Source organism: Marmota monax, unplaced genomic scaffold, assembly GCF_021218885.2.
Source record: "Marmota monax isolate L192 unplaced genomic scaffold, Marmota_monax_Labrador192_F-V1.1 WCK01_AAM20220418_F8-fsc00195, whole genome shotgun sequence".
In the NCBI taxonomy this organism is placed as follows: Eukaryota; Metazoa; Chordata; class Mammalia; order Rodentia; family Sciuridae; genus Marmota; species Marmota monax.
This window is the reverse complement of record NW_026691979.1, coordinates 1,128,733-1,141,427: the sequence shown is the minus strand read 5'-3', so window position 1 is coordinate 1,141,427 and position 12,695 is coordinate 1,128,733. Positions and strand designations below refer to the sequence as shown.

Below are 12,695 nucleotides of genomic sequence, written 5' to 3'. Positions count from 1 at the left end.
CACCTCATTCATTATTTTCAAGAGAGTTAATGGTTTGTCCACCAATTTCCCAAATCCTTGTATTTCAGTGTCTTGGAAAGCTCTAAGTCTATTCTAGAAGTCGAAGAAAAACAGCTGAGTCATCGGTGTGCTCTGTCCCTGCTCCAGAGGCTGGTAGAGACCTGAGCGAGCTCAGCACACCTCCATGCCAATGCTGTGATTCAGAACGCCTTCATCATTCCAAATGACATCTTACAGTTTTAAATAGAAAAAGATCATTTTCACTTTGGGGTGGAAGATACCTCCAAAGCTGAAGGCACCCAGGGAAGTGTTGGGAGCCCCCTCCTCCGTGTAGATGTGCCACTCAGAGTCATCTCCATCTCATCACGTGAATCCAAACTGGCTATTTCAGGAAAATCACCTCTTTTTTCTCAAAGGTTTATAGACCAAAGTTGTGAAAATAAATACAAACAAAAATGGAGACTTATCTCCTTTTAGCCCAGGCATGTAATACTCAGGCAGATCATTTTGCAACCACTGCTCTTCAAGAGTAATAAATAACCTATTTCAAATTTCAGAGAAAATGTGTAAATGAAAAATGGAAAAAAAATGACTTTGCCAAAATTTTGTTGCCCAAATTTTTAGATATTAGAAATTTATTCTTCTGAAGAACACTTTCTGATGTAGTTCTTAAGGTGTGGCTACAAACGCTTTGTCCTAGGATTGGGTAAAAGAGCACTGCTGTTTTAAAAATCAAATAAGAAATGAAGAAAAACGGTGTTTGTTTTTACCACTAAATATGCTTCTGCCTGACATCCTTCCTGAAACTTAAATCACCACAACTAAAAAATGCATCCCACAGGCCACAAAGATTTCTGGAATTGAGAAAACATGCAGAGAATGCTTGTCGATTCTTAATAACCATTCTGTTTCTTTTCCTATGCTCAGGTAGGGAGCAGACCTGCCCCTTCTCTTACTCTATATTAATGTGAGCACAGAATAAAAATAAATGAGTGTGTCCCGTTTGACAACTAACCTGCTAAACTGCTTTGTAGGTGAAAAAAGATTGCCACAGCATTTGTGGCAAGTGGTCAAATGAAACCTAACCACCCATTTGGTTAACTGTACATCTTCCAGGTGAAGTGACCATTTCGTCCAGCTGAGTACACCAGGGACCATTCTGGCAGACAAGAGCCATCCTGACCAAGAGAGGGGCTCTGTGCTATTTCAAGTTCAGTTCCACTTCCATAGCAAACCTCAACGGACAAAACCATGGGCCATCAATAATACCATCATGAAAAAATTGTTCCAGGCATCTGATGCAAGCTGGTGCAGCATTCACTGGCTGTGCCTTATAGTACAGAAACTTCTAAAGGTCTGAACTATGGCAGAAGCCCCCGAGCATGACTGCTGGCCCGAGTGACCACTAGCACTGACTGATGCACACAATGCCCCACTCTCCACGAGCGATCCCACACACTGGGGGCGTCATCTCTGCTTTCAAGATTTGGAATATGGAATTTTATTCAGATGCAAGTGGAAGGCCATGAGCAGAAGTCTGAGTTCTGTGTTTCATGAGCATCGATGACTAAAAACCAGGCCTGACCTCACGGGACTTCAGACTTAGAAAAAGAGGCGACCTCTACCTCAACAGCTGATCACAGACGGAGGCTCCAGGGGGCCTTCCCTGCTCTTCCCGGTCCCATTTTATCCTCTGCTAACCTGCCACCATTGCCTGGAAATTAAAATTTCATTTGAATTTAGCACCGAGTAGATTCCCTTAATATCATCCGTGTGCAAAACTCACAAAATCCAGGATCTTTCCTTCATTTCACTTCCTGCTGCTATCTCCCCAACACTCATCCCCGCAGGCAAAATCCTGGGGAGTCCCAGTGGGTGCCCCGCTCAGCAGGGAGCACACAGTGCCTCCTTGGGAGCCAGGAAGAGTGGGGATCAGAGGGTGCACTCCAGGCCCCTCACAGCAGGGGCCACGGGATGCCCCCTTGCTCAGGACCTTCGCCTTCACACACCTCCTGAGCCCTGGAAGGCGTCCCTGTGGTCCACAGGTAAGAACGGGGAGGGTCATCGTTGAGGTCTTCTTTGACCCTAGCATCATGCACTCAGTTCTTACTCCACGCAGCCTCTGGTGCTGGTGGACACGGGGCCTTCATGGAGGCTCTCAGAAGGACAATGGATTAAACAGACAGCAGAACAGAACAGGATGGGCTGTGTTTGTTGGTTTGGGTTTTTTGCAAACACATTTTTTAAATGCCTATCTGGTGAGACGATGCTAGTGGAATTGCAAGGCTGACCAGTGGAAATACGTCCCCTGCACAGGTTTAGATTATGTCCTAAAGTAATGGGGAGACCACGTGCTTCGGCCTCTAGGTTTTTATTTATTTACTTAACAGAAGCAACCCAGGGCCTCATGCGTGCTAGGCAAGTGCCCCACACTGAGCTGGACCCCTGCCCTATTTTCTTAATCAACACCTGCAGACTGTGTCCACAGCATGAGCAGGTCTTGCCCGGGGGCCTCCAATGGAGCTACCTAGAGGAGATGCAGAGCAGCCAGCATCCTGGAGGCCACCCCAGGGCTGTCTGACCTCTGTCACTAGAGTTTAGCTTTGATTCATCTTAAAGGATGATCTCATTTTTACAAGATGATTTTGTTAATTTTATCTCTAAATAAAGAATTACAAAGTAATTATGCTTTGGGGAAATTTTATATCTGTTCCAATGATGTATGTATTTTAAAATTTCTTTCTCTGCCCCTCACTCTCCATTTCCCTGTCCCTCTTTAGATAGTCTCCATCTGTGTAATCAGCTAACCCAGAAACACCTAAAAAAAAAACATAGAAACACTTAGAAAATGCTAATTTGTACTTCTTGTGTGGAGCTGGTCTAAAATAACAAAAACAAGTAAAAAGTATCAAAATACCTGAGTAAAAGAAAAAAAAAAATCCCCTCTCTGGCAATCCCTGGGGATGGCTGATGTGTGGGCTAGATGGAGCCGTCAAGGACTGTCAGGAGCCGGCTGCGGGCCCCGAGCTGAGTGTCCTCCATGGCGGAGGATGGACAGCACTGCAGCGTGAAGCCGTTTAGATGAGGCTCCGCGAGGCAGAGCGCGGCCTTCTGCAGGAGAGCCTGTCCAGACCTACCATTGCAGGAGGGCAGCACGCGGTCCCAGGAGGGCTTTCCGTCGGCCCCGATCACACACGTGATGGACGAGGGGTCCATAATCTTGTACCCAGAGTCGCACTGGTAGGTGACGGTGGAGCCCAGTTTGAAGTCCGTTCCTATTCTCGTTCCATTCATTATGTTCCCAGGGTCAAAACAAGCTTCCCGGGGCTTCTCTGCAGAGGAAGCAAAAGCACAATCCATGAGAGAGCTGTCTCCATTCTTCTGCATTCTTTGGTTCATCATTTGCTTATTTTGTTTAGGGGTCACACAATGCCCTGCCTAAGAATTTTTTTCAGAAATATTTATTGGTTGCCTAATGACTAACTTGACCTACTCATAGTTAAAAGTAGAAAAATTCCTTTTTAGTAAACTATATTCTTTTTTAACTTTAGTTGTCGTTAGACATGATGTCTTTATTAGACTTATTTATTTTTATGTGGTGCTGAGAATCAAACCCAGGGTCTCGAGCGCTCTTCTGCTGAGCCACAACCCCAGCCCCAAATTATATTCTTTTTTAAAACCACATTTTACTACAGAATTGATATTAAATTACTTTCATCTAGGTAAAAAAGATACAGTTTTAGATTTTTTATACATTTACCTTTTTTGGCTGTGGATTTTTGTATTGAACCACATAAACTGATTCAGGAAAAAACTGAGGTTTGTTTTCTGACCTTTGTACACAGGTTACACCAACATGTAATCACCCCACACATGTAGAAAGAGATGGGAAAACTGGGTTTCCCAAAAGGAAAATGGCATCATTCACGGAGTCAAGAGCACTTGCTGCTCATGATGATGTAGATGTTGAACCCAAGCCCAGAAGGATGTCTTGATTCCTCTGTTGCTCTCCGCACTGTTTTTCCTGTCATAGCAGGAAAAATACATTTCCTGACTGGTGACCGTCAAACGTGGTGGCCTGCAATCACCACCCACGGCTTCATATTAACTGTGGAAACTGCTGAGCCTTCTTGAGGTCCGTTATCACCTGTTGACTGGGTGGTTAAACGCCCCATGGTCCTCTTCACCACACCTTGGCGAGGTGAGGGCTGCGGGGATCTGAAGTTCACAAAGCCAGGTTAACTCCCACAAAGCACCCTGCAGAGACCTGTCCAATTGGAGCCTCTTAGTGAGACATTTGGTTTTGACTGCACTTAGTGGCACCACCAGGGAAGGGCAAGGGGACAGGGCAGTGGAAGACAGGGAATGTAGGAAAGGGCACCCAGGGCATGCGTGCCCTCAACGCCGGAGATAGGCTAAGGCGGAAATGCCATGGAGAGACCCGCTTACGGGGACGCTCAATAGGCACTGACAATCGCAGCCAATCATGGGCATTGCCAAATGTCCACCCCAAACAGCTCTTTCTTCTCAGTCCTTGGCTCTGCAGGCCACTTCAGTATCTTCTAGTTGTCACAAGATTTTAAACTATCTATTTCAACAGACCATCCAAGATGTCACTAAATCAACATATATGTGTCCTATGTGATTTCAGCATTTGAACAGCTTTTGTCAGTGTACAAAGGCACGTTCTTCATGCCCTTGTCAAGTTCCCAGTGAGTCTAGCAGCCCAGGGAGTGCAGCCTGACTGGCCTTTCAGTGCCAAGATAGAAGTCACACTTCACTTTCTAGCTTCAAGTCATGAAAATCTCTGGGGCAGAGATTTTAAGACAGAGAGAGGATGTGTGTGGGAATAATGAGATTACTATCAGGTTAGGCTCTAGGGTAACTTCAAAGTAGACAGATTGAGTGTTTTAGCTCTTTTCCTTTTGGTTTGTCAATCTTATTCTCTGTAAAAATCCATGAACAGCAATCCCTTTATTCATTAAAGAAAATCAAACAAATGTAATCATCTCTGGGAAATGTAAAGGAAGAGTGAGTCTTTTTTTTTTTTTTAACCAGGATCAATATTGATTTGCTTCTGTTATTTCCTCTTATTGATGGTCTATCACTCTCCACTGTTCCTGGCAATTCCACAGGTGGGTCTTGGACCAAATCCACACTGCAACCTGTCGCAGGTGTGCACAGAGCAGTAGTAACGTAGCTTGGGAGGCCATCCAGCACACCTCCTAGGAGTGGACATTGTGCAGCAGAGGAGAACAGAAAACAACATTCCCACACCTTGAAAAGCCCTGCAGGAAGCCAAAGGGGGCTGCCTCGCTGGGTTCATTCAGTATCCGTAGTTGTATTTTAACAGTCTAAATCTCAACATAGGCCAAATAGAGATTTCACTGCAATGGTTCACTCAATCTCTTATTTGCATCTTTTAAACATGCTAAATATTCCATCTATTGCAGTGATCTCTGACATGTAACAACATGTAGCTTATTTGCATATTTGGGTCCATGATGCAGACACAGTGGTGAAGAATCTCCACGGGCTTCACTGTAAGGGCTCTGGCCATGGAAATGTTCAGCGTTCCTCTGTGAGCAAACTCCCGGGGTGCACTGTGGGGCAGGCACTCTGTTTTCCACATTTGGAATATTCTGCAGTTTCCCCCAGGAACTAGCAAGATAACTAATACATGTGTAATACCTAGCTGCTCTAGCAATGCCCTGCATGAGGAGGCTCTGTGCTAGAGTCTTATTAACCTCGACCTTGATCTAGCCACTTAGCTCCTGGGAATAATGGAACTCTCTGGTTAGACAACCACAATGTGTCACCAAGCAGTGCTGAGCCTGAACCTGTCCATGTAACAGTAACTTCTTGAGAGCTACACAGCCTCCCAACATTGCACATTGCAACTGTAGTATGTAACTGAGGAATAAGCTGCCTAATGTTGCTAATTCTGTAACCTGCCTGGTGACACCACGAACCATAATGCACTACTAATGCCAGTGACCTAAGGTGACCTGCTGATATAAATAAGACTGGCATCTTGGACAAGGGGCTTGCTGCCTTTCTGCCACTTTGCCTCTGCACCTGGCTCCTGTCTCCATTTTTACACCTGTTTTGTTGTTAGTCTCTTGCCAAGCACAGAGTGGTACGTGGGGACCAGAGCTCTCTGAATGCTTCCTTGAAACCTATTTGTACATTTCAGTGGCAGCTGACATGTTCATGACTCTTAGTAGCAGCCTTAAATGCCATGAAAAACATAGAACCTTTAAGAAATTAAGGGAGGAAAAAATACAACTCTACGCAGGTAAAAGCCATTCCCGTCCCTGTTGTTTGATGGGTTACCCAACAAAAGGTGCTGAGCATCTAGTGATTACAAGTATTAATCTTGGTTACATTTTTTCTCCTTTAAAAGAGTGAAAACTGTTCAGTGCCTGTCCATCAGTATGTATCCACAGCCTTTTCATCCATTTGATCATATTTTGCTGTAAATCTCTTGTAGCTTGGCTGGCTGTTTGGTGAAGCTTCACTTACACAGCTTGCCACTTTGTGCCTGTGATTTCGAGATCTGATGGTGGCCTTTTTTCAAATGAGTGGCATCTCATCTTTTGGTTCCTTTTACCTAGCTGTCAGTTCAAGACGCTCGGTGATAAATCACTGGCCCTCTCTGCTTACCACATGCCACGTTTCCTAATTGGATGACTTCATAACATGAGTGTCCTGCTGCTGTCCTTGTCTGCTCTGCTTAGGAACACTTGTGCATCTTCCTGTTCTGGGGGCCAAGTGGATGGAGTATGCCAGGTCCCTCTAGGGACCCTGAGTGCCGCTGCCCTGTTCCCTGGGTCCCGCCTGCCTTCCGATGGCAGTAACGCTCTTGGCTGCTGAGGTAGCACTGGCATTGCTTTCCCAGGATTTTTTTTTTCTTGGACTCTATACAAGAACTTTTTAAACACTAAGAGCTACAGCCCTCTCTCAGGTGGCTGAGCTGCTTACCCGAGAACCCCTCAGAAGGTTGCGTGTATGTTACTCATGGGCCATTTGCCCATTCAGCCCTCGACGGACTTCCCTAGGAATGCCCGGGAGAAGAGCAGGCGTCTGAGCAGGCAGGGAGCAACATGCGTTCTGCATTCGGATGCAGGTTTGTCTTGCTCCTTGGTTTTGCTTTGTTTGGGGCTACGGTAGAACAGACACACCTGGTGAGGTGCGTTTTAGAGAATTCCTGTTAACACGAGAACTTTCTGACGGTGTGGTGAATGAGTGGTGTCACAGTAGTTCATAAAAGTGACAATTTCTATTTGAAAGGCACAGGCCCTCCTCTGATGCTGAATCCTGTAATTTTTTATTGTACATTTTAATGAAGACTTATAATATTTTTATGTTTTTGGGAAAATAGATTGATTTTCTATTTAAAATCATGAAAAAAAAAATAAACCCATTAAAGAAGTAACAGAATTGAAATGTATCCTGTTTTCCTTTATAATTCCACCTATGAATGGAATTCAAGAAGTTTTAATAAATATTTCTATTAAACTTTTGATAAAGCAGTGTGATAAACTAATATTTTAGCAAATTGTCTTCTCTAATTCTTTGTGTCATACCTCACATTTTCTTTGTTTACATGAGAAATAGATTGGAAAAAATAATGTTCTTTTCATGTGTTCAAAGGTAAAATGCTCAGTGCAGGTGGATGTCAATGACAGGGCATGGTGGACCGAAAGTGGGCCCCTGACCCCACAGCCAGAGCACGGTACCCTGCCCAGGGCCAGGGCTCCTCACAAAACCAGAAGCCCCAGGCAAGACCAGGGCAGGTAGCAGCTGGTCACAGTGAAAGAAGCTGAGTTGAAACTGGGGTAGCATGGCGTAGTAAAATCGAGTCATCCTCAAGAAACACATCAGAAGATATCTGCTGATAAAATCATCAGATTACTGAAGATGTAAACCATCATTTATTTTTAAACAGCTGTGAACTTGGAAAATATTTTCCCATCTTGGTTTCTCTCAGCCCAGGCAGAAATGTGTCTCTGGAATTTTGTCTCCACTAGAGAGAGGACAGAGGAGGGACACGTTGACAGCTCAGGCTAGACAGATATGAAGACGTCCTGAGGAAAGTGCACAACTAAACCAAGTCAGACACAGGCCAGCGCCCCGCCAGTTCAGCCCACCTCATACCTTTGAATTCAATGGCAAACCCGGACAAGCCCACAGAAGCATCGCTCCGAAATGCCAGGAAAAGGCTGTTCCCACTGCTCTCGATCCTGTCCGGGGCTTGAGAGCCCTGGAAGCTTCCAATGAGAGGACTGTTGGAGTCCTCACCTTCGTAGACATGCAGGAAGTCGTAGCTGGGCTCCATGTTGAAACTGAAAGGACAGAACCCGGTTACACTTGGTCCCCAGACAAGGACACCCTGTCTTTCAGGAGACGACCAGTCAACTTTGTTTGCTTTTGTATAATAATTTTAATAATTAGGAAAATCAAAAAGTAACATGTAATAATGAGCAAAAATGTAAAATGGCATTTCCAATGGCAGTGAATACTCTTTGTACTTTGCACAATTTTGAAGATGGCTAAGAGAAACGCATCATAGTAACCTTGGTGTGACACCCTTGCCCATGTCCTGAATTGGCTCATGAGATGTGATTTGAAAGAAGTAGCCTCAGAGGAGTGAATTCCTACTAATATTTGGTTTTTATGTGATATATCTTTGGCATTACTATATACTTTTATAGTTTTAAAACTGCTTTTTGTTTAATTTTAAAAAATGTAATCGTCTCTCTTTCCTTAGACAAATGGGCCAATCTTGACAGTCGCACCAGGGAAGAGTGTGAACATTCAGGTATCGAGTGTCAACGCCCGACTAGTCCAGCTCTGGCTCTCCCTCCCTTCCTGCCTCCCAGACCCTGCTCTTGGTTTTGACTCTCCCCTTCTCCAAAGCCGACATACAGCCTGTCCCCACAGACTGACGTAGGGAGTGGGCTTCCACTGAAGCGTCCGGGGCAGGCTGCTGTGGGGTGAGCCTGGGCCTTGGGCACTCTCCAATGGGAGTCTGAGGCTGGCCAGGTGTTACGAGCTGGTTGGACTCAATCAGCCAATCAGGAGGAGCCACTGGGGGTGGGTCATCACGCAGGCCAGCCGGCCCTTCTCCTCTCCTCTCACATCCAGGACTTAATCCAACCACTATCCTGTCACAGGAATTTCTGGTATGTGAGACAGAGACGCCAGGGTTTCTCTGTGGTCACATCACAGGGCTCCTTTTGTCTGCAGAGTCAAGGAAAGAGCCAGGACAGGAAGTCCCTCCCACGGCATGGGCTTCTTCCTGAAGCATAGAGGTCTGGGAACAGCAGGGCTCTGCTCTGCCCTGCATCTCACCACCCCTGCAGGTCTGGGCTGCACTTCACTCCTGCCAGTGGGAGGCCCTGAACACAGTGTCTGCAGCAAGCTGTACCTGCTTTCTTTGTCTGTTTATCTGCAAATTCAGTGAAGTCAGAAATGAAGGAGTGAACCATCAGAGTTGCTAAATTTAGGAGGCTCGTGGGAATTGTATAGACCAAGGAGAATTTTATTGGGATAATGATTTTTTTCAGAGTATTTTGCAAGGATGTTATTATAATCTGGCCATGTTCCATCCCCAATGTTTGGCAAAGCCAATTATTATTTTAGATTATTTGTTGTGCACTGAAAATACAATCAGACACACAACTCAGGAAGCAAATTTCATCTGGTATCTCATTTTAGACAAGGTGTAGTTCATGCAGAGAAGTCTAGAGTTGAAAATTCAATTGATTACAGTTTCCTTGAAGATCTTATTTCTACCTGTGACAGTTGAACATACCTATAAGGCCTGTGAGTACTTTCAAGTCTGAGCAAGCCTGGGGCAGCCTTCTGTTGGGCCCTTAAACATCTCTGATCCTACCCAGGATCTGGCTTTCACCTCCCTACCCCACAGGTACAGCCATTAGGGTCCACCCCAGCCCACACAAACGTTCAGATGGGAAAAGTTGCAGGATCAGGTAACGATCTCTAGGAAGAGTTGGAAGAGATGCCGGGGCCTTCTGCAGAAGACTTGCTACAGAGACCTCTGCAACACTGAAAAACTTGGCTGATACAACTGCCTCATGAGTCCTCCCATGAGGTGCACTTTGGGAACTTGGTCAATCGGTCAGCCATGGAAGACGGCAGATTCCTGAACGAGGCTCCCTCTCTCCCAGCTGGCCTTGGATTCTACTGTACTCTTAATCTCCTGGCACTGGACCTGGTTTCCGTGAGGGCATAATAGGATTCAGCATTTTAAAAAACATATACCCAATGACATGGCCAGCAAACGGTCACTGGATCTGTGTGTTTAGTTGAGTGTCATAAAAGTCTTCTTCATCTGGAAAATTTGTAGTAGTTTTAGAAAATTCCTGAAATGATGGCTTATCAACTGCTTGAGATTCAGAATCACAGATCCTTCACATCACACTGACTCGGACCTCATCAGGAGAAAGTGGAGGAGGGAAAGCACAGCGAGGCCTGAATGTTGATGCACAGAGCCTAAAAAGAAAGCTTGCTCCCAGGCAGATGGAGACAGAGGATTAGACCGCTGGGCCCTGGACCTCTGAGCGGCCAGCGGGACAGTCCACTGCAGCGGTTACCTAGAAAAGCATCACATTCATCCAATTCAAAGACCAAAGTGGAACACTGGAGGAGACCTTGGGAGTCAATAAAACTGAACCACCGTGGAGTACTGTGCATATGAGATAGCATATTGTGGAACCTATAAAATATTAATAGTGCTTGAACTTTTATCATCTAGTACAGCAGGAAGGACCTATTTTTCAGACCAATACCTAACAATTCAAACCCCCAGCAACCAAGTTTGGGGAGCTTCCCTTTTCAAAGCTCATCGACTCCTAACCCTCTGCGTGACAGCAGTGTGCTGCCTTTGGGATCATCAGCCACAGAAAGTGTACACTGGAGAAGTGGGAGGCTCTGGCTAGGATTATCCCAGAGCACCTGCCGTAGTCGATCCTTTCTGAATGTCCTGTGAGTGCAGGCCTCAGGGTGGAATGGTCACGCAGCCGGTGAGCCGCAGTTAGAGGCGCGCCTGGCCCACGGAGTGCCACCCAGCAGAGCCAGCCTTTGCAGCCCGTCACCCTGCACGTGCGGACAAAACCAAGGCAGCCCAGGTGCAGAGGTGGACACTCTGAAGGGTCAGGGAGGTAACTCGGGCGTGGTGTTTGAAAGCCCACTGAGCAGAGGCGCTCTGCTGAGCCGTACCTTTTGAATATCAAGGCGATGACGAAGTCCGGGTTCACCTTCACTCGCCAGTCACACTCCTTCCCGGGAGGGTACGGCTGAGGGTAGTTAGGGGACAGGATGACTCCTGCAGGGCCCGTCAGGTTGCCGCCACATGCCGCTGGCAGAGCAGAAGTCACAGAGAGCGAGTTAGGGTCAGAAGAGAGCTGGCAGAGTGCAGGGGACCGCTCAGGCCCTCTGACAAAGCCTCACAGGCTCATTCCCACCCATCCCCGACATTTCAGAGCCAGAGGTATGTTTTTCATGTTAATAAATTCTACGTAATGCCCCACCTCATATTTAGGGAGAATTTCAGAACTTCTGGCAATTACAAGTTTCTTCCTATAATTTTGGATTGGACCAACTACTTGATCCCCATGTCACCAACATTTACGTGCACGACCCTTAGGGACACATACCCACAATGTCACCTAGGACATATAATGAACAGGAGCAGAACACTGACTCCTAAAAATATTTCATCATAGTGCTTAGAATATCACTATTAAAAGGAACACTTCGTGGATAATGATAGAGTGAGCTCCTTTTTCAGTCTTCAGTTGTGAGGTGGACGTGTTCACCTTCATGTTAGTAAAGCACTCATGACATAAACTCACTGTGGTTAGAAGGAAGGCCACTTTTTGTTGTTGAATCCGAAATGTTTAGGATCATTTCATGCACTAGAAGACACTTCTGTTAAGCCTGCTGTTACATGACGATGTTAAAACACCTCAGTTTGTTTGCTAGCACACAGTGTGGACACCTCCGTGAGCATGTGGGTTAGGGGCTTTCCTGTCAAACCCAGTGACTTCCCACCAAGTTGTTCTAGGACACCACTCCAGCTAGACCACAGCATCCCGGAACCACCGGGGGGGCTTTTTAATACCCTTGAACATACATAAGTTTAGGAAAAAAAATTAACTAGAAAAGAAAATGCCCTCTGGTGATTGTTTTCAGAAAGAAAGAAAGAAAGAAAAGAAGACTTTGTGGGTCTTCAATTACTTAATATTCCTGAAGACAGTGTTTCAAGAGAAGAAACCCAACTAAATCCAGTATGTTTTGTTGCAAACTCAATCTGATCAAAACAAATTGGTTCACAGGGTGCAGGCTGCCAGGAGAGGCCATGCCTCTGCCCCAGACTAGTGAAAATGCACAAGAGTCTCATGCTGAAAGCAAAACCTTCAACTTCAGAAGAGCCATGCACGACTCTGTCATCTAAAAGCACTTTAAGTGGGTCACTAGGTACATAAGGAAATTGTGAAATCGATTCACCATGTCTGTTAGCTCTCTGCTACATGCTATCTAGGTGTGTGTCTGCAGATCCAGCTACTGACATCACAGGAGAGCGGTCAATTGCCTGCAGGTGGTTTCCGCCCCCCTTGCAATGGATGGTCAAGACAGGAAGTATGGTGTGAGCTTTTGGCTGAGGT

General features: G+C 45.8%; 1 protein-coding gene across 2 annotated transcripts in view; it reads right to left on the bottom strand.

Moving 5' to 3' along the window:
* Positions 1-12,695, bottom strand: part of Csmd1 (CUB and Sushi multiple domains 1) — a 1,167,250-nt gene that overhangs the window by 204,435 nt on the left and 950,120 nt on the right. For both annotated transcript variants that reach the window (XM_058580132.1, XM_058580135.1), the window contains exons 26-28: positions 11,248-11,386; positions 8,161-8,348; positions 3,138-3,332 (exon numbers count right to left, since the gene is read on the bottom strand). In XM_058580132.1, coding sequence (XP_058436115.1) covers positions 3,138-3,332; positions 8,161-8,348; positions 11,248-11,386 — 522 coding nt within the window. The remainder of the gene's footprint in view (positions 1-3,137; positions 3,333-8,160; positions 8,349-11,247; positions 11,387-12,695) is intronic.